Source organism: Chaetodon auriga, chromosome 5, assembly GCF_051107435.1.
Source record: "Chaetodon auriga isolate fChaAug3 chromosome 5, fChaAug3.hap1, whole genome shotgun sequence".
Classification (NCBI taxonomy): Eukaryota; Metazoa; Chordata; class Actinopteri; order Chaetodontiformes; family Chaetodontidae; genus Chaetodon; species Chaetodon auriga.
Genome location: NC_135078.1, coordinates 23,165,396 through 23,186,325, shown reverse-complemented (window position 1 = coordinate 23,186,325; position 20,930 = coordinate 23,165,396). Strand labels below are relative to the sequence as shown.

The 20,930-nt window shown below is 43.7% G+C and overlaps 1 protein-coding gene across 1 annotated transcript in view; it reads right to left on the bottom strand.

Moving 5' to 3' along the window:
• Positions 1-20,793, bottom strand: part of adgra2 (adhesion G protein-coupled receptor A2) — a 39,542-nt gene extending 18,749 nt beyond the window's left edge. Inside the window, exons 1-2 of the mRNA XM_076731960.1 lie at positions 19,879-20,793; positions 2,166-2,237 (exon numbers count right to left, since the gene is read on the bottom strand). Of these exons, the coding sequence (XP_076588075.1) occupies positions 2,166-2,237; positions 19,879-20,180 (374 nt within the window). The 5' untranslated portion in view covers positions 20,181-20,793. The remainder of the gene's footprint in view (positions 1-2,165; positions 2,238-19,878) is intronic.
• Positions 20,794-20,930: the final 137 nt, after the last annotated feature.

Below are 20,930 nucleotides of genomic sequence, written 5' to 3'. Positions count from 1 at the left end.
AGAGTGAGTGAGCAGACCTCCACCGCTGTGTGTCAGAGAGCCAGCAGAGGTTGAGGCAGAGGAGTGAAATGAGGCCTGGATGATTTACGTGATGTCCTGTCTTTACACCAGACGCCCATATCTCCCTCTGTGGAGCATACGTATGTGTGTGTGTTACTTTAACTGCCTGTTCTGTGTCTTTCTCCCAGGTCTTTTAGTTACAAGCGTCCTGGAAAGCTCCACCCTGCTGCCCCCTGCTAGTTTTATCACTGCTCCAGCTACAAGGCCCAGTTAGTGGGTAAGCTCAGGTTACCCGACCCACCGACTCTACGGCGCTACAGGGAACCTTGTCCGCACTTAGAAAAACAAGCAACATCAGCTCATTTTACATCAAACACTTCAAGCCACAAAGCTGCTTTGGCTTTACTATCAATTTTTCTCCCAAGTAGTATTAGTCACAGGACTTTGGTTTACTGTCTTCCTGTCAACAGCTTTACCAGCGTCATCGGTGCAAGACAGTTGAGGTGAGAACCGAGAACTTGGCCTTGGAAGTATTCACCCATGGCGTTCACATGCCAGACACAAAAACAGCAATTTGGCAAATGTGGCTTTTGTTCTCGACTGGCATGTCTGGTGTGAGCTCCAGCAGGTAGATACTAACAAGCTAACAACTCCAGCAAATTACCATATTTTTCTTTCTTTTGACGTTTTCGAGACGCTTCATGGGTGGCAGCTCTGAGTGGCATATGGAACTAATAACCCACCCCAACATACCCACCCGCCCTCCAGCAAAATAAGTGCGTCTGCCAGACTACAGTATCCAGACTGAAGCGGCTCCATGTGTGCAGTTAGCTACCAGGACGCTATAAAGCTTTACTGGGATGCTCTGTAAAACAGCACACCTTCTGGTGGGAAACACATGCTGGATAACAGAATCCAAGCTCTGGTAGCCTGTAGCTGCTAACGCCAAAGCTTGACTATGATGAATGTAAACACATATCACACATACTGTATCTTCAACCTGCACGCTGTCAGCGGTCTCATCTCCTGGTGATTGAATCTAACACGTCAAATGGCACTAAAATGGCACTAGGCTACTGTAGTCTGAGTCTTTGTTTGGACTCTCCTATAATACTGGCATGCAAACACGCTGATGCAAAGCCAATGCTAACATGCTGATGCTAAGCATGTTTATCATCTTAGCACGCTAACCTTTGCTGATTAGCAACAAATCAAAGAACTGGACAAACTGAAATTCTAACCTGATTATTGTGCGAGATGAAAAGTTAGCGATCACGTTTGCACATGCTCCTTGAATTGGGTTGTGGGTTGCCAGGTTGTGGTGACACATTGGTTGAAATTCAATGTAGCATCGTGTGTGGGTTGTGTGTGTAGATTATGTTTCACAGATGATCTGATAACTTGCTGGACAAAAAACACAACATTTTATGTTTTATTTAACGTTTATGGCCATTACTCATGATAAAGGTTGAGGACCATGCAAATTATGGGAGTTTCCCGGGACACAAAAAAACAGGAGGACGCTGGGAGATGGCCTTGAAATATGGGAAAAATCTGGGAAACCAATAGACAGTTGGATACAGCTATGCTGCCAGCATGGCTAAAAAGGAGTGTCAAAGCAAAACGCTACTAGGCCCCAGTTCTGACTTTGGTTCCTTTCCTGTTGTCACCAGATGTGACATTAATTTATGTTGACATTAATTTATTTTTCCCCTGAATTATCCTGTCCATCATCCGTCTCACACCCCATTCAGACAGATTACAATGCTACTAAGGAGGGCTAGACTGTCTGTGAACCGCAGGCAAACCTGCCAACACATACCTCCTCCCAGAGATCTCCCTTATCTTGTCCTGTGGAGTGGGGCTTACCTGATAATGAAGAACTGAAGTGTAATTATGTGAACTTTTCAACATAACTAAACTCTGTGATAGCCAGTTTGAGTCTATCATCCTCCCTGCTGGACAGAAGCCCATGATTGGATAGAAGCGCACAGAGCTACTCAGATCTCACTGATACTGTCTGTATTTCTCTACAAAGGCCCTGAAGCAAGCTAAAGCAACAGCTCATGCATGGACGCATAAGCTGTATCTTATGTAAACAATAAACATGACATTATAGATTCTGCAGAAGTGAACTATTCTTAGATAAACAGTTGGCTACTCACAGTTTCTCCAAAGCATAAAGTCCAAGGAAGGATCCATTTCTCAGAACTCGGATTTTGTTGTGGCTCAGTATCCTGTAAAAAAATTAAAAAAAAAAAAAAAAGAAACGCCACAGTATTGTTAGAAATATTAGATATTAAACTGGAGCATATCTTATGATATTAAACTCAAATATGCTAAATTACTATCTTGGACATCAGCTTCACTGCCAAGGGAGAGTTCAGGTTTAAGCAAACACACAGTGAAGGGGTCACTAGAGGAGGATGAGAGCCATGTGAAACGTCCACTCGGTGCTGCAGACACACCAGACCAGTCTGACTAGAGACATTAGCTTAAGATGTTTCCAATTAATGCTAAAGACAGAATAGGACATCAAGATTAGGAGGGAAGCTGTAATCTTGATAATCATTTCGCATACATTTTTACATCAAAAGGATGTCTTTCCACATCAAACGAACGACGGTACAGGCCTTGTTAATTAGCTCTTTCCCTACTGGCAAATCATTTGGCTTATATGACTCTTATCTGACCAGAGGGCAGAGGGCCACAGGACACACTGGAAGTGAGGTTGAGATTGATTTCTCTGACAGGAGATTATGGGAAATGGATATTTACAGTAATCACTTTGCTCTGAAGGACACTGAAAAAGGCAGTTAGGATAGAACTTTGAGCAAAGGAGTAGTGTGACTTTTTGGGGAAATACGCTTATTCTCTTTTCTGCAGAGAGTTAGAGAAGCTTGATACCAATCTCATTTTGAACTCTAAATATGAAGCTACAGCCAGCAAGTGTTCAGTTTAGCTTAGCACAAAGACTGAAAGCACTGGTACAACAGCTCCCAGGGTGTGTGGTGGTGTATTTATCTGTAGAGACCCTGCCCTCCTTTCATATTTTGCTTCTTGTTTTGGTGGTTGGGATTTTTCTGGGCTGCAACCTATGGGCACTTAGTGTGTACCCAACCAATAACAACATGCAGGGGAAGTCAGGACTTTATAAAAAGATAGTGACCAGGTGCCAGACCGCAGCACGCAGCCAGGAGGAAGCTATAAGAATGGTGGGCACAGGGCTGACAATTCCTGCACCTAACCCTGCGAAAACTCTTGTCTTTTCTCTCCTTGCTGCAGTGATGTAAGGTGTGCGGGAGCAACACACTGCTTTTCAGTCTGGCATTACGTTACTCTTCAACAATCTCTGCTCCCCAAACCTCACTGGAAAAATGGTGACATTTCTTATTGGGTACATGTTGAGAAAATAGCATCCATCCCTGTGTTTGAAGCCTTGTGGACAGTTGTTCCAACCCAGTCTCCTGCAAAATATGTCCAAACTGTATACAATTTGCCAAGTACTTGCCTGGATTACGTTCATTGGCAATGTTTGTTTCAAATTCAGGAAGCGAGAGGCTCTTACAGCACACAGGATTTTAAAGGAGGAGGTTGAAGGTGGACATTTGAGCCTCCACAGCACAAAACGTAGAGTCTGGGGTTTGCTTTGTGCATCCCATGTGTTGTTAAGTTTAGGCCACTAAGGCACTTGGGAAATGTGAGGGAAAGATTGTGGTTTTGCTTATATTGAAAAAGCCAGTGCATCCTGTCTCGAGCCTCAAGTGAATGTTGGCTTTTTCAACATTCAACCAAGACCAAGAACCCCTTCGCTATTGCAGCTACCCACGTCCCCTCAGCAGGAGCTCAGGGTACAGCAGGGGCCTGGCTCCGGCGACAGCCCGCCATCATTAACACGCCCTTCAGTTTCACATCATCTTCGCCCCTACCACATAGTGCTTAATGGGCTGTTTGCGACATTAAGTGTGTTCTTAATCGAGAGAGCCGAGCTGTGTGAGCGCCTTTAAAAGTGGGAGCGGACTGTGAACAGTCTGAGAGATTTACAGATTCAGCAGCAGCAGTCAGCCCCCCTGCTTCCTGCCACATCAATAAAAACACTGCCTTCAGCTCTGCACCTTCCAACTCACTTAATGACCAGATTTAATCATCCAGCCTTGGTACACAGGGACAAACTGACCTAACTCACTTCTTCACTTTAGTTGCTTTACTGACATCCACAGTATGAGGATGATTCGAAGTCAGAGGCTGTCCATTCAAAGAGCAAACAAAAAGCCAACATGGAAAGTAAATCATCTTCTGGTCCAGACACCTCAGTCAATATCTTCCTACAATTATCTACCAGAAAGAACACCAGAGACATGTATTTCCAAACTGAGCTGCAATCGAGGGATGAGGGCTGCTCCACTGATAATCACTATAATCCTGAAACTGAGGCCTCTCTGTCTGTTTTACTTGACATCTAAACCAAAATTATCTTTATTTCAGGTTTTGTTGTGAAAATGTGGTATATCAGTAGAATTACTATCACAGAAACCACATTCAAAGCTGGAGCCTCAGAAATTGAAATCATTCCAAATCCCAGATCTGAGTTTTATTTCTAGCTTTGAGGGGGGGAAAAAACAAAAATATGTCATGTTCACAATTCCACACTGAATTGTTGAAATCAGTCAAAATTATTATGTCAAGACATTTTCAGAGAGGATGTTAGATGAGAGCAGAGTCGCTCCTCCTTTTGTGCAGCCTGTATTTGAACCTCTGACTCCTGAACCTTAAGGACTCTCACTTGACTTTGGGCACAGTATCTCTCCTCTAACTGGATGCAGGCCCGAGATGAAAGCTACAGAAGATCCGGAACTGCCTGAATAATTCAATACAGATAGGAGAGGAGAAAGTCACATCTGGCAAAGAAGCAAGCCATTTAATTCAACACAGGCAGTTTAGATACAAATAGTTCCTTTTTGACTAAGCTGACTCTGCAGAAAACCTGCGGCAGGGCAGGGCACATATTTGGTTTTGGTGTACTTGAATGTGCAGGTGTGCAGAAATCTTTAGTGCGTTGATATCAATGCTGCTTCTATGGGAACAAAAAATTATAATATGATTTGCAACGCTTCCTTCTTAAAGCCTATGCAGATGTGTTTATTTGTGTGTTGTGTGCATGCGTGCATGTTTGGAAAAAGATGAAATTCGCATGTGGCATCCTATCACAATAACCCTCATTTGTCTCAAGTTAAGACACATTATTTCAATTAGGTTGCTACTCTGTACACCAGGACTTGAAAGCTGCCTTTCACAAATAAACAGAGGCCACAAAATGAGCTAACTGAAACCCTCCCACAGACAACAAAAGATTTCCAGGAACGCAGGGGAGTTGCAGAGGCTGGTCACTACTGTATAATCCCCAAAGCCTGATGTTTGGAGCACAGTTGTAGTGAAGGACATTGTTCTTTCATAAACAATACAGAGAGTACAACTCTGAGAAAGAGAGAGAGGCAGAACTCTGTAAACAGACAGAAATAGTCAGCGTTCCCATCAGGCTAAACAGGAAACCCAGCCAATTAGCTGTTTATTCAGAACCCGGTTCCAGAGGTCAGGGGTTGCAGAGAGAGCACTTCCTGGGCAGCCAACAGACAGATGGAGCAGTGTCCGGAGGCAGGTGACATATACGAGTGTGTCGCTTCATCACTGGAGTATACAGAGGTTAACAGAGCTTTACAAGCAAAGAAGATGAGTAGCATCTTAATCGTAGAGGTCCACGCTACTCGGAGGTCTAACATCTGCTCAGTTTTGATGCCTTAACTGTACACGAGTGGCGTAAGTGACAGATCAGATGGCAGATTGAGTTAATCAAGGGCAAGAAGCTGCATGCTACATGGCACGACTGCGATAACTCAGTCCAGACTATCTCTCATTCACTTAACCCTTTCAGACCACAAAGGCCTCTGAGAAATCAGACGGGCTAATTGAATCCATCTAATCTATGTAAGAAAAAAACAGGGCCACATGTCAGGCTCCAGAATCCCATCCACCCATTTCATCTAATTCATTTACATGGAGATCAAAAAGCAGGAGGTCATATGAAAAGAGCCAGGTCAAACAGAAGCACAGACACCAGAGCTTCTATGTGTGGTGCACTCATAGTGGGGGGGTTAAATAGGGTCAGGAAAACCACAGCAGACATGGAGAGCACGTGTATATGCCACCGCTTCTCTGCATGGTCTGCAGTGTTTTCTATTTCCTACGACCTTGAAATGAGAATGAATACATGTGAATCTTTTCGTTCACGTAAAACCAAGGTAAAAACCTCTGAGTGTTGCTGAATGGTGACAAACCTGAACCTGTTATAAAATCATCATTTTATGGCTGAAAATTATCCACCGCTGAAGGAAAGTGTGCAAACAATTTTAGAATTAATTACCTGATCCCAAACATATCCTCAAAATAGCTCAAATAAGCAAATATTTAAAAAGCATTTGCATGATCGTAATTACGGGAATTTGGTTAATTGCATTGAGCTCTCTGGTGCAAGTCTGACTAAATTCAGGTCTCTTGTAGATGTATTATGTTTAGGAGAGACAGTAAAAGATCAAAAACCTTAAAAATACACAGATAATCAGGTACAGCGAAGGGGTCACAACAGAAAAATGTATATCTTTACAAAATGTTGGGGTACAATTGTAATGTTTTACCCCAACAATTCAAACCATGGAACAAAGTAATCATTCAACATGACAAATATCTGAAGTGCTCTTATTAACGGATGAAAAATCCTCCACATACAAACAAATATATCGCTCTCAAAGCAAATTTTAACAAAGTATGGAGAGTGTGGATTCACAGAAGCACTCAGCATTTTTGTGGCCATTTCAAGTCATCATTTACAAAATGAAAAGTATGACTACGACTAGTGTGCTTGGTGTTTCAGTTGCATGTGCCACAGCTCAGTGTTAGCTCAGGGTTTCCCTGGTGCGTGACAGAGTGTGAAAAAGTAAAGACCAATACAAAGAGTCTTGTCTAGTAAACCGCAGCAGCTCCTCCCTGCACCGTGCCACTCACTTTGTTGGTTTGCTCAATTTGCTTCCTAAAGCCACAAAGCCTTTGAGAGCCACACAGGGGCATGACAGCATGTCGCAAATCGTATTTGCTCACTGATTTACTTCCGCCCCCCCGGCTTCTAACTGGAAGGCAGTCTCACTGTAACATACTGCCTCTGGTCTGGGGGAAGGCCTGATGTGTATGTGTGTGTACCTGTGTGTCCTTTAAACTGGATCTGTCTGTCAAAGGCAGCATGTTTCCTCCAGCTGCTTTTGGTTTTGGGGTCATTGTCAACCAATCATTTCAATGAGGAATCATCTCTGTGGTGGAGCTGGGAAGGCCTGCTGTGTGGTGTACGGCACCAACGCAGGGAGCAGCTGATCAGAGTCCTCTCAGCTTTGCACGTCGCAACGTGGTGCAGAGGGACAGCGAGGGGAAACACATCCTCTCCTGTCCTAACCACAGGTATACAGCTATAAACCTGACCCTGTCAGAAGTCCTGTTTGCAGTTGTTTACCGCTGAAGCTTTGGTGTCAGTATCTTTGCACCCTTCATACTGTCTCCGTATTAGACACATTTTGTTTTTTAAGTGGGAATTATATACAGGAAATGCTCCATCCTGGTTTGGCATTTAGTCCCGAGTGGGAATGAGATGCAATTGAGTAAAAAGCGCTGATTCCAGCTGGCCCCTGTTGCCTTCTAAATATTTAAGCATCCTGGACACTGAGCTCTGTGTAGCTGCAGGCCTCTGCTGCAAACCACAAACACAATAAGAGTCTTAAGGAGGGATTTATATTTAATAAGAATTCATCTGCAGGCTAAGCTGCCTGCTCTCATTACCTATGTATTACTCTTTACAGTCTCAGAATAAGAGCGAATACGAAGCATTTCACCAGCGACAAACCTGGAGCCGCTGCAGTGAGGCTGCATAACGGTAACTGATGAAACAGCATGAAGATGTGAGTTCTGATGAGCCCTGTCCCACCCAGAGCGCTCCAAGGCCAGCAGAGACAGAGCAACGCAGGTTCAACATAATAAAGAGAGTCAAAACAACGCGACGGGGCCACTGTGTAAACATCATTTAACTCTGGATAGGTCTCTTACCCTCGAGGACCACAGGCGAGGTGAAAGACAAGAACCCTTGAAAGAGGTTGGTAACGTGCCATAAATCCAGTCCTAATTCAGAGACCAATGGGAGCCAGATAATGAGAGTGATTTTCAATGAGTCTCAGAGCGTCATTATTGAATTAAGCCCGCTTTAATTAGCATGCTGACTTGATGCACAGGCTGGTCTGTGTCACAGCAGTACTTAAGTTCATATAAATAAAAAATAATAATTTCGTCTTGAGGGAATTTTCCTTAGAGGTAATTAAATTCTGCTGAGAGCAATACGATTATCCACTTTTGCACTAACAGCCCAGCTTTTTGTGAGCACTTTAACTGTGTATGTTACAGCTGTGAACATTCTATACAAAACCAGCAGTGTTTCTTTTACTGCATTTTCCCTCTTCGCTTTCCATTTGAGCGGCTTCTGCTTGCCAGAGTTGCATTTGGAGTATATTGGCAGGCCGCAGAGGAGAACTAAGTGGACATGGCAACATTTCTCTTCATATACCCATCACACACATTGCACTCGCAGTAATGAGGACAGACGTAGTGGATCAACAAAATGTTGTGGTTGGATCAAAAGATGAAAAACCGAAGGATTAGAAACACGTATTACTTAATTTAGCTGTTACAAGGTTTTCCGAAGCTGCAGAATCCATCCGAACGCCCGGTCTACTGCTGCAGATCAAAAAAAAAAAAAACAAAACTACGTCATACTGCAGTTTTACCTCATAGAAGTCAATCAAAGAGTCAGTGAGAAGGGATGACATGATCGTACCTGTGTTACCTGATACGTGCAAAAACTGATGACATCTTTAAAAAGTGTTAAAGCGGTAGTTTGACATTTTGGTAAAATGAGCTTATTCACTTTTTGCCGAGAGCCAGATAAGAATAAAAACACAAAGTATGTATCAAATATAATCTATCATAAAACCACAAACTGATTTTACACATTCATTTTTGTACAGATTAAATAAATGGAGGTACAACATGCAAAGCTACGCTAACTGGGTGCTAGCTGTAGCCTCAGATTTATATTTGAGAGATGCATCAATCTTCTCTCCCAGCACGGAAACAAATAAGGAAATTTTTCAAATTGCTGCACCACAGATTTAATGATTTGCTTCATTAGGGCATTTCAGGTGATGACAGGTAAGTTCTCAGTCTCAGGATGATATATTCACTCTCTCAGCAGGCTAAACAAATAATTGCCATTTGATATTGTGATATATTTGACCGGTCTGCAGGTAAACCAGCTCTGAAATGAACAAATCAGTGTATCCTGGAATATGAAATGTATTCATGTTGAGATAAGAGATTAACTGTACGAGACAGGATTCTAACAGTTTTGCCACATGTGTACATTTACACACACACACACACACACACACACACACACACACACACACACACACACACACACACACACAAACACATAACTGCTTGCTTGGTTGGGGCTCCTGCAGTGACAAACCTGCAGCAGTAATTGGTGTGGACCTTCATTAGTGGCTGAGAATTCTCAGTCATGACATGTCACAGGATGTGTGTGTGTGTGTGTGTGTGTGTGTGTGTGTGAGTGTGTGTGTCACTGGTACATAAATGTGCTGGTAAATATGGGGCATGCACAGGTTTTCGCAAGCACTAAAGAGAGACTTTCAACAAATCAGGGTTCATTAATTGCATGTTACTAACATTAACGATGGCTCCATTCAAGTAAACCTCGACAGTGTGACACTGTGCATAATATCAGGCTCCTGAAACTGAAGCAGCTAAAAGGAATTCAGCCAGCATTGATTTTATTATTTCCACCTGTGTTTCTCTTGTTGTGACACATTAAATTATTGAAAGCCGGCAGAGATGACACAGAGGCAAACTCTGCTATACAAATAAGGTTACTATTATAATGAGCATTGTTTAACCATTTTTCAGTATTCATTGTCGTTAATGTTCCTGGTTATCATTACTGTTGATGTTTAATGTGGGACAGCTTCCCAAGCGAGGACAGAAAAAAGCTGAAAATTAAAAACACAGGCTGTTATGGCGTGTTTATTTTCATGTCTTTTCTGCTTCTCCAGCTTTTCTAATCCACTACTATTAAATGTCTGTCTCTTTTCTTGATGAAAGTTGGTGGCCTGTGTAAACGCCAGGGACAATGATGGAATTAAGCCCAGTATTTTATCGTTCTGTCCCAATAAGCCAAGTGTCCTGACTCATGATAGCAGCACTTACTTCAGTGGCGTTTCTGTATTTGGCAGCTCCTGTATGTCATCCAGAGGCAAGAAGTAATCTGCAGTTTAATTTAGATGGAAGATAACATGTTTTGAATAAAGTGTTTAATTTAGTCTCCGATGTCTGAGGTTTGGCCAGACTAAGTGTGGCTTTTTTTGTGTGTTTATAGTTTTGGGAAAGTAAATTGTCATTTCAGGAAATGTGTGTAAGCGGGCTGTGGAAAAAAATAAAACTGTAAAAATTTCGTGTTGGCCAGGCTGTGTCACCCAGCCCCATATAATGAATACGGTGCAGATGGTTTGATTATGTTTGGATTGTATATTATAGATTCGCTACTGTGCTGGCTGTGCATGACATAATCATAATTCTTATCATTCATTTTATGGTATAAAATGATCCAAGTCAGTGACATTTACGGCGACTGTTCGCACATGTGTGACTCGGTATTTATGTCAGGCTTCAAACCGGCATCAGTTGAACCAGCCCTCATCTCTGTCTCTCTCTTGCTAATGGACACTTCTGCAGAGACAAGTAAGAGGAAGGTTGAGAGAGGAGGAATGAAAGAGAGCATAAGCAGGGGGATCTCTCAGACTGGGAGATGGCTGTGTCATCTTTGTTACAGTAAGTACTTTATAAGAGGCCTCCAGACCACGCTGACTATTCAGCACCCGGGTCCGTTCAAATAGCTTAACCCTTTCGTCGTGAAAGGACGGAGAGCCACCGAAGCTAGCGTTCCCAGCAGCCCCTTGCACCCTGAGCCCGTCCTCAGAGAGTCACGGCACTGAACGCGACAGAGAGACTAAATGCCCTCCAGCACAACAGGCACTTTAGCAGCAAATGCATGTCAAGATGTGAATGTGCCCATTGTGCCTGACCCACCAGAGGCCTTGTAGCAGCCACCAGGGAACGCTGCCAAGCTACAAGGCCCATTTACCGCCTGTCATGGAAAGGAGCATCCATGTAATTGCATGCAAAATATTTTTTTATGAAATCATTTCGCGAAGCCTGATTGAGTAATTCAGTCATCAAACGGGGAGAGCAGGCCGAGAGAAGCCACATTAAGGGGTGGAACGGATTCTTGTCATAGATGTTAAAGCGACAAATAAATGAATTGGATGATTTATAGCATGTAGAGAATCTTGCATTACTTAGCGTTATTATCATACTTTCCTGCCTTGAGGCTAGATATGGGGAGTGAGCTCCTGCATTTGATATGCGCAACCACTTATTATAGAGTACACTGCATTGTGCTTGGGTTACCAGGCTGGGCCATGGAGTAAGGCTTTGTGGTTTGTGGCCGTGTGTGTGTGTGTGTGTGCGCGCGTCGATTTAGATGCACAAGTGTGTGACCTATCAGATTTATTTATACGGAAAGTGTGTATGTTTAACTCAATGTGTGTGTGTGTGTGTGTGTGTGTGTGTGTGTGTGTGTGTGTGTGTGCATAAGTGGTCCAAAAGCTACTAGTCTAAAATTAAAATCTGGGTTTTTGAAATGTCTCTAATTAGAGAGGGGCGGACTGAAGCCTATTTTGAGAGCTGTGGCCATGCACGCCCTTCCCATATGTGTGTGCACAGGCAAGCAGGCACACACACACACACACACACACACACACACACACACACACACACACACACACACACACAATACCCACGTTGGAGAGGAAGGTCCCCCACTTGGAGTTAGTCTTATTAGACAATTCATCGAGTTTTGCTAACAGGAACCGTCCACGAAGTGTGTTTCTTGTCCCGTCTATACACAATTTACTGAAGCTGGACAACCAGTGAACTCTAAAGACGTAAACAAGAAGCTGCTGTGAATATTAACAGCCAGAGAACACAAGCTGAAGTACCGCCGCCTTACTGTAAAGCTGCAATAAATTATTGCAATATTTAGAGTCAAAGACAAGTCAAGACAAACCAAATTGGAAAGTTTATGGCTGCAGAGCAGGAACACAATAGTCAGTTTAATCACCGTCTAAAGTGTTTTTACACTTTTAATGAGGCAATTTAGTGAATTTAGCCTTTTCAGACAGTGAGTGGAATGTGGTGTATGCCTGCCTAACATTGTCTCATTGTTCTGTCTCATAACCAGCCTCTGTTTTCTGCTGCTGAGCAAAGACTGCTGGGAAATTAGGCTGCTTTTACAAAGGGTTGGCTAAAATCTTTCTGCCCCAGATACTCTCACCATGTCCTTAGAGGCATCTGTGAGAAGGCATTTTCTATTTTTTTTTTTTTTTAATCTGTGTGACTGCAGAGGATCACAACCAGTGTTCAAGCTTCAATCCTAATAACTGCTCATCAATCAGGTTTGAGACCAGAATTTAGCAGAATTTATTCAATAATCACGAGGCATGTATTAGAAAAACATGGTAGACCAACATGCTTTCCAAATGATTTGATTTCAGCTGAAGGAACACACATCCAGACTGTATCTTTAAATAGTGGTTCACTCCATCAACAAAGATTTTAATAAAAGCTTATTGCTTTATTTCCCAACCGGCTGCGTCCCTTTGATTGAGGCTGTAAACACACTCATGTTTACAGGAGGAGCAAAGGATAAAAGAAGTGACAGATTTTTAATATCTCGTGGTTCTGTGTTTCAGTAATAGAATATCCAACATTAAAATGGTTTGGAGTGATTATGAAGTTGTTGTCGGTTGGTCAACATGTCATCAGATAATTAAGAAAAAGTAGCCACAGTCTATATTGATAAATACTAAAATTAGACATGAGCGTGTTTGGGTTATTAAAAAAGTCTGAGATGAATCTATTTGTTCCTTTAAGCTTCCAAATCTGGAAGCTAATGTGAAACTGGTGGCTAAAAATCTGTGTGTGATTGACTTGAACCTTATTTTCATGATGCAACTGAGAAATGTTTGCAGAGGCTGTTCCTTTCTATCTACTGATGGCGGTCGTTCTACCATTACAATTCACTGTACTCCAGCAGATGATAGAGTTAGCTAGAGAGGGAGAGAGCCAGCCTGGATCTGTCCAAAGATAAAAATACATCTCAGTTTCAGCTGGTAACATCTCCTTTGTTTAGTAAGTACACAAACCAAAATGTAAAAACATTAGGACAGAGCCAGGCTAGCTGTTTCCAGGCTTTATGCTGAGCTAAGCTAACAGTCTCCTGGCTCATATTCAACTGACTTATATAAGACTGGTATTGATCTTCTCATATAACTCTTGGCAATACAAACAAACGAAATGTCAAAATATATCCTAAAGAGAGTCAAACTGAAACCAAAACTTCCAGGTTCTGTTCCAGAAATATGAAAACCTCATTCAACATCCCATTTCCTTTCATAATAACCAAAATAACTAACAATCGAGCCTTGGAACAGAGTTTTTCTCGACAGTAAGCAGTGTGGTTCGCTCCATATGTCTCAACAGTATGTTTTTAAAAACAATTTATTATCATTCTTTACTCAACATTTCTGTTTTTAGGTGCCTTTAACAAACAGCATTTCTCAGAAGCCCTTGACCAGCGGGACCCAAACTGAAACTTAACAGAGGGCTAAGGGCCAAAAGCAAACACATAGTGTGTTGTCTTTTTAAGATCCTTCACTGACTGACTTCCTGCACAAAGTCTTTTTCTATGCTGACAAATTAATTCTGCATCAGTTTGTTTAAATCTGAAATTCTCAAAAAGCAAGTGCTGAAGAGGAGGCCGAATCATAAAACCATGGATACTAAACTCCAGGAGCATGGTTCATTTTTTCAGAAAGACTGATTAAAGAAATGCTGATTGAGAGAAGAAGCTAGCAGGACGTTAAGACTTCAGCTCTCTGTAGTTTAGATCAGCTTAGCAACTTTAACTCTTCTCTTAAAAAGGCTGAAATCCAGTAGATGACTGCACTGTTGTCACAGATTAGTTCTCAAGAGAAAGCATATCGGAACACACACACACACACACACACTCACACACACACGCACACTGAAGCCACAGGCATTCCCACTACAGACATCCATTATCTCCATCTGTATCCATGTGTTGTCGACCCAGAGCAGGAACTTTGGGGGCCGCTGTGGTCAGACGCAGGGAGAGGGAAGTTAGCACTGGCAAAGAAAAGTCAAAGTCAGGCATTTTTGGAGTAAGATAAGAAGAGAGCGGCGTGAAAGGAAAAACTAAAATAACAAAAAGCCACTCGGGGGTATGGGATTACTATGACAACACGTCGCTCTGTTTTTGCCAGGTTTTGAAATATCGCAGCCTTTTAATCAACAAACGCACAAGGTGATAAGTGAAATTCGCATTCATCGTGTGGGCAGGCGGGCAGCTACAGTGCAGCACAGTAGGTGTGTGGAGATGTCCCGCTGAGGTCGTGTTACCTTGACCTGCGAGGGCACGGTAAAGACCCGGGGCTTGTGTGGCATTGGCAGGTGCCGCAGCTGAGTATAAAGCTCCCAGTATCCAGTGTCAGGCCTTTGTTTACTTTTTTGATTTATTGCTGACCACTGCCCCACCTAACATGTGCGGAGGAGAGCCCGCTCCCCCTCCTCTCAACACCTTTCCTCACATAAATAAACCCTATCGCTGCAGGAATGCCGGGGGTCCAGCGCTCTCCCTGCTATTGGAATTCTCCCTGCTGATAAGGCGACCGTTCATGATGCTTCATCGACATACTCCCGTCTCAACACACTGACTCACAGACCCAACATAAACCACCGACACATCTGCTGGCCCTTTGGTTTCCGTCCACACGTGGGCCACAAGTAAGAGGCCGACGATGTGACTCAGAAGATAAAATGGTGATTAAAGGGATTCATGCTGTGGCCAATCGATGATACTGTTGAGGTGAGCTGCAGTAAACGATAACAGACTGTGTGATGGGCGGCTAAATGGAACCAAAATTGAATGAAGGGAAGCCAGACAAATGTGGGTTAAGCATAAAAACAAGGCACCCAAAGCTCCTGTTAGGTCCTCTTAAATGAGCACATTCAACCTCGAAACCTTTCTGATCGGCTGAAATAAGTACAACACACCGAAGTTTAACCAATGACAAGATGAGGTGTAGCTACACTGGTAGTGCTAGAAAAAGTACTTAAGTACTTCACTTACATAGGTAAAAGCAGCAATACCACAATGTAGAAATACTTCACTCAAAATATTACTTAAAGAAAAGCATGCTACTACAGTATTAGTATTACCAAAAGTAAAAGTACTGATTATGCAGAGTGGCATATTATTGGATCATTATTATTATCATCATTATTAGTAGTAGTAGTAGTATTTTCATTGCTGCATCAACATGTTCATCGCTTTAATGTTGCAGCTGATGAAGCTGGAGCTAATTAACGACTTTATATACCGCTGGGTAGTTTAATCTGAAATACTACATCATATGTTATTAATTGATTTTATTTTGTATTAAAAATCTGAATCTACAGAGTAATTAACTTTGCCAAATAAATGTAATGCAGTAAAAAATACATTATCGGCTTTCAACCTCAACACTGTGCGTGCAGCACTTGAGTAAATGTACTTATGTAGATTTCACCACTATATGCTGATGCTTTAAAAACATTCTCAGGAATCACTTTCTTGTTTTAGGTTCCCAAATACACAAAATGAGGAGACTGATACTACTCTCATTTTTGTCTGGTAAATATATAAAGCCTCAACCAGGACCCAATTAGCTTACTTTAGTTTAGCTTAGTCCTGGCTTTGTCAGAAGGGAACAAAATCTGGCTGCCATCACCTCTGAAGCTCATTAATGAACATATTACATCTCATTTCTTTAATCTGTAAAAAAAAACAGATGTGTAAAATGTGTAAAAAAGGAGCAGTAGTTACCTGAAGAAACAGTAATAAAAAAGCCTATTTCCAAAAATCCAGACTATTGTTTTAAGAAACCCTAATGAGGCACCCCATGGAAAAGATAATTAACAGTAAATTAAGAGTAAATGTGCAGAAAACCGCTGTTGCACTGCTGACTTATTGAATTGCGGTGAAACCATCACTTCAACTATTTCAGTCTGCAGAGAGCAATGCAGCCGAGTTTTTGCCGTTTTTAAATGGCTTTAGCTGCCCAAGAAGTCAAATGCAACTGAAAGCTTTCAATACATGAAAAAAAATCTTTAAAAAGTCTTGAAGTTACTAACATAAAAATTTGCTAGTTTTGGACAGAGCAGGCTAGCTATTCCCCTCTGTTTCCAGTATTTCTGCTAAGCTAAGCTAACCGGATCAACTACTGCTATGAAGAGAAAGCCGAAGCTAAGACGCAGCCTCCCCAGTATAAAGTGGAACTTTCACAGCTGCTCGTATGCAGTTGTGACCCTCACTGATAAAAATATTACTGCCCTAGTTGGAATATTTTTATCTTACCCCCTGACAACCAGCCAGCAACACTGACATACTGGGCTCAAGTGCAACCACGCTGGGAGCAACTGTCTTGCTCCGCAGCTGTCTTGGGTGAGGGGGCATGAGGCCAAGGGTGGGCACGCTGACCCCCCACCCAGACCATCTGTGCCCACTCATTCAGGCTGGCACCCACTGAGCCAGAGCCATCAGTCACTGACGATGACAACAAAATACGCCAAGGGAGGAGTACGGTTTTGACTTGGGTAAAAACCACAAGCTATGAAACACCAGCACATTCACACATAGACTGCCACTGTACATTCTCTTCATTTGTCTGTTATCCATTAAAACATTAAAACAAACACAGCTGCCACCACACAGAGCTGAGAAACGAGTTATTGCTCCATGTGTTTTGGGGCTATAGGCTGAACGTCTATGATATGTATCCATCCACAGGCCCTGATTTGTTTTTTCAGCGCAAAAAAAACTAAAGTTCCTCTTTCACACAGAAAAGACTGATAATAATAGAGACATGGGGCAATGCTTCATGAAGTGAAGCTATGCTGCTGCACTGAGGAGCCCTGTCTCCTCCTCCTCCTCCTCCTCCTCCCTCTCACCCCAGTGTCGAAGATCTGTTAGTCAGGGGCTGGGGAGTTTTCAGTCTCCAGGGGCACATCCCTCTGAACCGCCTGCCAAGCTTCTCCTCTCCCTCCTCCATCCTCTTCTCTTGCTCTGCTCTCTTTCTTTGTTCCCCTCTCGGTTCCCTCGTCCCACTTCTTCACCTCCTCATGTTCATCTCTCCCCTCCGCTTCAAACCCTTTTCAGCTTCCATCATTTGCTCCTACTTTCCCCTCCAAAACGGCGCTTTTTGCTCTCTCGCTCTTATCTGTTTTCCCCTCTCTACCCTTCCGCTCCTCTTCCTCTCTCAGTGATCCAGCTCCTTTGCAGCCGTGCATAATTAGGCCTAAACACAAGCCTGCGCAGGCTCACATCTGGAAGGAGTTTGGACATGGCAGTTTCCTACCAAGACGACTAAATATTTAGGTTGAGAGTTACTGCGTGTGGATGAACTCATGATAGAGGGGGTGGGAAGGGAAGAGAAATTGGGAGCTGGAGATGAAGAAAAAGAGGGAAAGTGGAACAGAAGACCGGCTCTCATGGCATAAGGCTGAGAATAGCACGATGCATCATTAAACTGGTGATAAGTGTGAGTTTATAGAAACGGTGCAGCGCATAATCGGACACACAGTAACGTAATCAAAGTGTAGCGCAGGCACTGAAGGGCCAAAGGAGGAGGTGATAATACTGGAGCGACTGGTTGCTCATTTATGGCTGGCAGGAACAACAAACAGCCAGCTAATAGTTTTAATAAACAAATCTCCATTGGGATTTCCCATGAGGCTGAGGGGCCTCAGCTGGAATGTTCACAAGGGCCAGCTGTTGTGCATTACACGTAGCAGCCGGCCCCGGAAGCCCTGGGCCTGGTGTCCTCCAGCCCTTGCCTGCTCAGCATGGAAGAGAGCATTCCTCCAGGCTGCTCCAGGAGAGAGGGGTGGCTGTCAGGCCGTCCGATGTGGGGAGGGACCGAGGTGGCGCAGGGCACGGGGAAAGCTCCCCTGCTGCACCTGGGATACTGTCTGCAGTCTCTGAGCGGGTTGAGGAATGTCAGGAATAACACGAATATCAACACAGCTCCTCACATTCCACATCTGGAGCTAATGTCATGAGCAACGATGGGAGCACGGGCGCTCGAGGAGCTCACCGAAACTTTAGGAAAATGAAGTTTCCAGACATCAGAGTTCCCAGCGAAGGTAAAGGTAGAACGGTGCATTATGGGTGTTTGCTCCTCGTAGAAAGCTTTGCAAAAGTGTCACAGAATGCTGGACATCTGCACAAAAAACAACTCGACCAAAATTAGTAGATGCTGGGGTGGAAGATTATCTTCAATCACCTCGACCACTGCCACCCAAGCCTCTTTTTTTCCCTCTGCTTTCCAGCAATGTGCTCCCCAGATGTTTATTCCGCCTTTATTAAGCAAGAAACATAAGGCCATATAAATGCACTGCTGGCTAGGTTACACTCTCCTGGGGCATAAATCCCCTTACTTTACCTCATATGCTCGCTGCAGTGGGGCAGTTGAACATGTTTTTTTTTTTTTACTGTGCCCATATGCAGCTTGCTTTCCCCCCACTGGGTCAGAGTACACAGACAGTAACAAACTGTGGGAATGAGCTACGTCTTCAGAAAGTCTGAGCAGCTGTGAAGAAAGCGCTGCTTTACAACTGTGCAGAAACACACCCAAAAAATGTGTCACTGACAGATTGGTGGTCCATCCATCACCAGAGATAGTGTGTTTTGGCCCGTGATGTGGCCCTTTCAAGTTTTGTCCAAATAGACCAATGAATAACTGCTTCCTAATTAAAAAATATCAAACTAAGCCCAGAATCATTGCGGTCCAGTTCTCACCAAATGGTTTTGGTGTTTTTTAATATAAAATAGATGGAATTTGTTTCTGCTTATTCTAGCTTTGCACGGCCAAGTCTGCTGGACCATGTGCGCAGGGCGGAGGTGGTGGTGGGAGAAAGAGAAAGCTGAACTCAGAGCTGCCTGGCTGGGTCACAGTCAAATTTAAAGTGACAGAGTTGTGTCAGAGAGGCAGGGCCAGATGATGGCTGCAGTCAGCCTGCCCTCTCACTGATCCTCCTAATTCTTTACAGAGAGGCGACGCTCAGCCCTCCACTACACAGTTAAACTAGATCAAGATGTAAACTTCTGACCTAATAAGTCTTATTACTGCAGCAAGTCCTCAATACAGTTAAACCTAAGGTCATGGGTTCAGAGTCATGGGTGTGTGGGCCTGATTGGAACGCTGTACGCTCAGTTTGTCATATGCATGTACTGGATGTAACATACACCATCAAAACTAAACATTCAGGTAGTTAAATCCTGTGTTGTCACATGGAAACACTGTGGATCCTCCACCAGTCAAAGTTCACACTTAGACTGCAACTGTGGCCAAAGCTGTTCCAGCATGAAATGCAGCATGACAGGGGTTTCCTTGTATCTTTATAGGACATTATATGAGGTATAATGAAAGGTGAGCATGTGCCACAGAATAAGCCTGCACTATAGGCCACACAGGATCATCATATATGTCATCATTTCAGAGGTAACAGTAAACTTGTCAGACTGTTCCAACTCACAGAGTAACGGTCCTGTTGGGCAGCAGGCTGCCATCCGGAGGCTCAGTCAGCTCCTCCTTGCTGCAGCTGACCCTTCTCCCCACAGCCTGGACGCTGTGCGCCTTGGACCGCTCGTCCGTGCAGCTGCAGCCGCTGGTGGAGGCCAGCAACCCGGGACAAGCCTGGGAGAGCCTCGGCTCGGAGGCGGACAGCAGGAGCAGCATCAGTACCAGACGCCCCGGCAGCAGAGGGATGCCAACGCCGGGCGCAAACATTGTCCTTCGGCTGGATCTCACCTCAGCTGCACCCCCGCCTCCAGTCATCCCATATCTCCACCATGAAGCTTCCAGGGGGTGTAAGGAGGGCGAGAGGGAACAAAATGATCTTTCAGGTCTTGAATGAATGGCCGCTCAGCACTGAACACTCATCATCCGGTTATGTCAGAAATATTCAGCACTGGTTTTCCAAAAGTGTCCCGTTATGTCATGGCAGCCCGGGCGCACGGATCCCTTTGCTCCAAATAGTTAATACCTTGAAGGGATGCGTGAGTCCATCCAAACGTCTGAAACTCCCAAAACCGGCGCAGTATCCCGTCTTAAAAAGTTGGAGGTCGTTTTGATTACCTTCAGAGATTTACATCACTTTTAGGACACTTGGGAGTGTCCACATTACCGTTATCTCCCTCTCTAAAAGTTAATCCAGGGGTTGACGAGATTCACGACTGAGCATCCACCCAGAGCCACACTGTCATCTATAAGAAGGAGTAAAGGAAAAAGTATATTCTAAAACTTTTGTCAGTTGTTTCGCTGCTCGTAAAAGTTTCCCTCCGTGTTTTTTCCCGATCCCGGAGGTCTCCGCAGGCTTCTCTCAAACTGAAATTAATTTAAATTGGCAGAAATTCTGTCCAGAGGACCAGAAGTGAGCTGGTCTGGATCGGGTCCTGTGTAGTTCCCAAAATCTAGCGGTTTTGCCTACTTGCCTCTGTCACACTCAAACTCACTTACTAACTACCCCAAGTGCGCCCATTCCGTCTCCGTCTGCGCTCTGGTCCCCGCGGTCCTAGCGCATCCAGT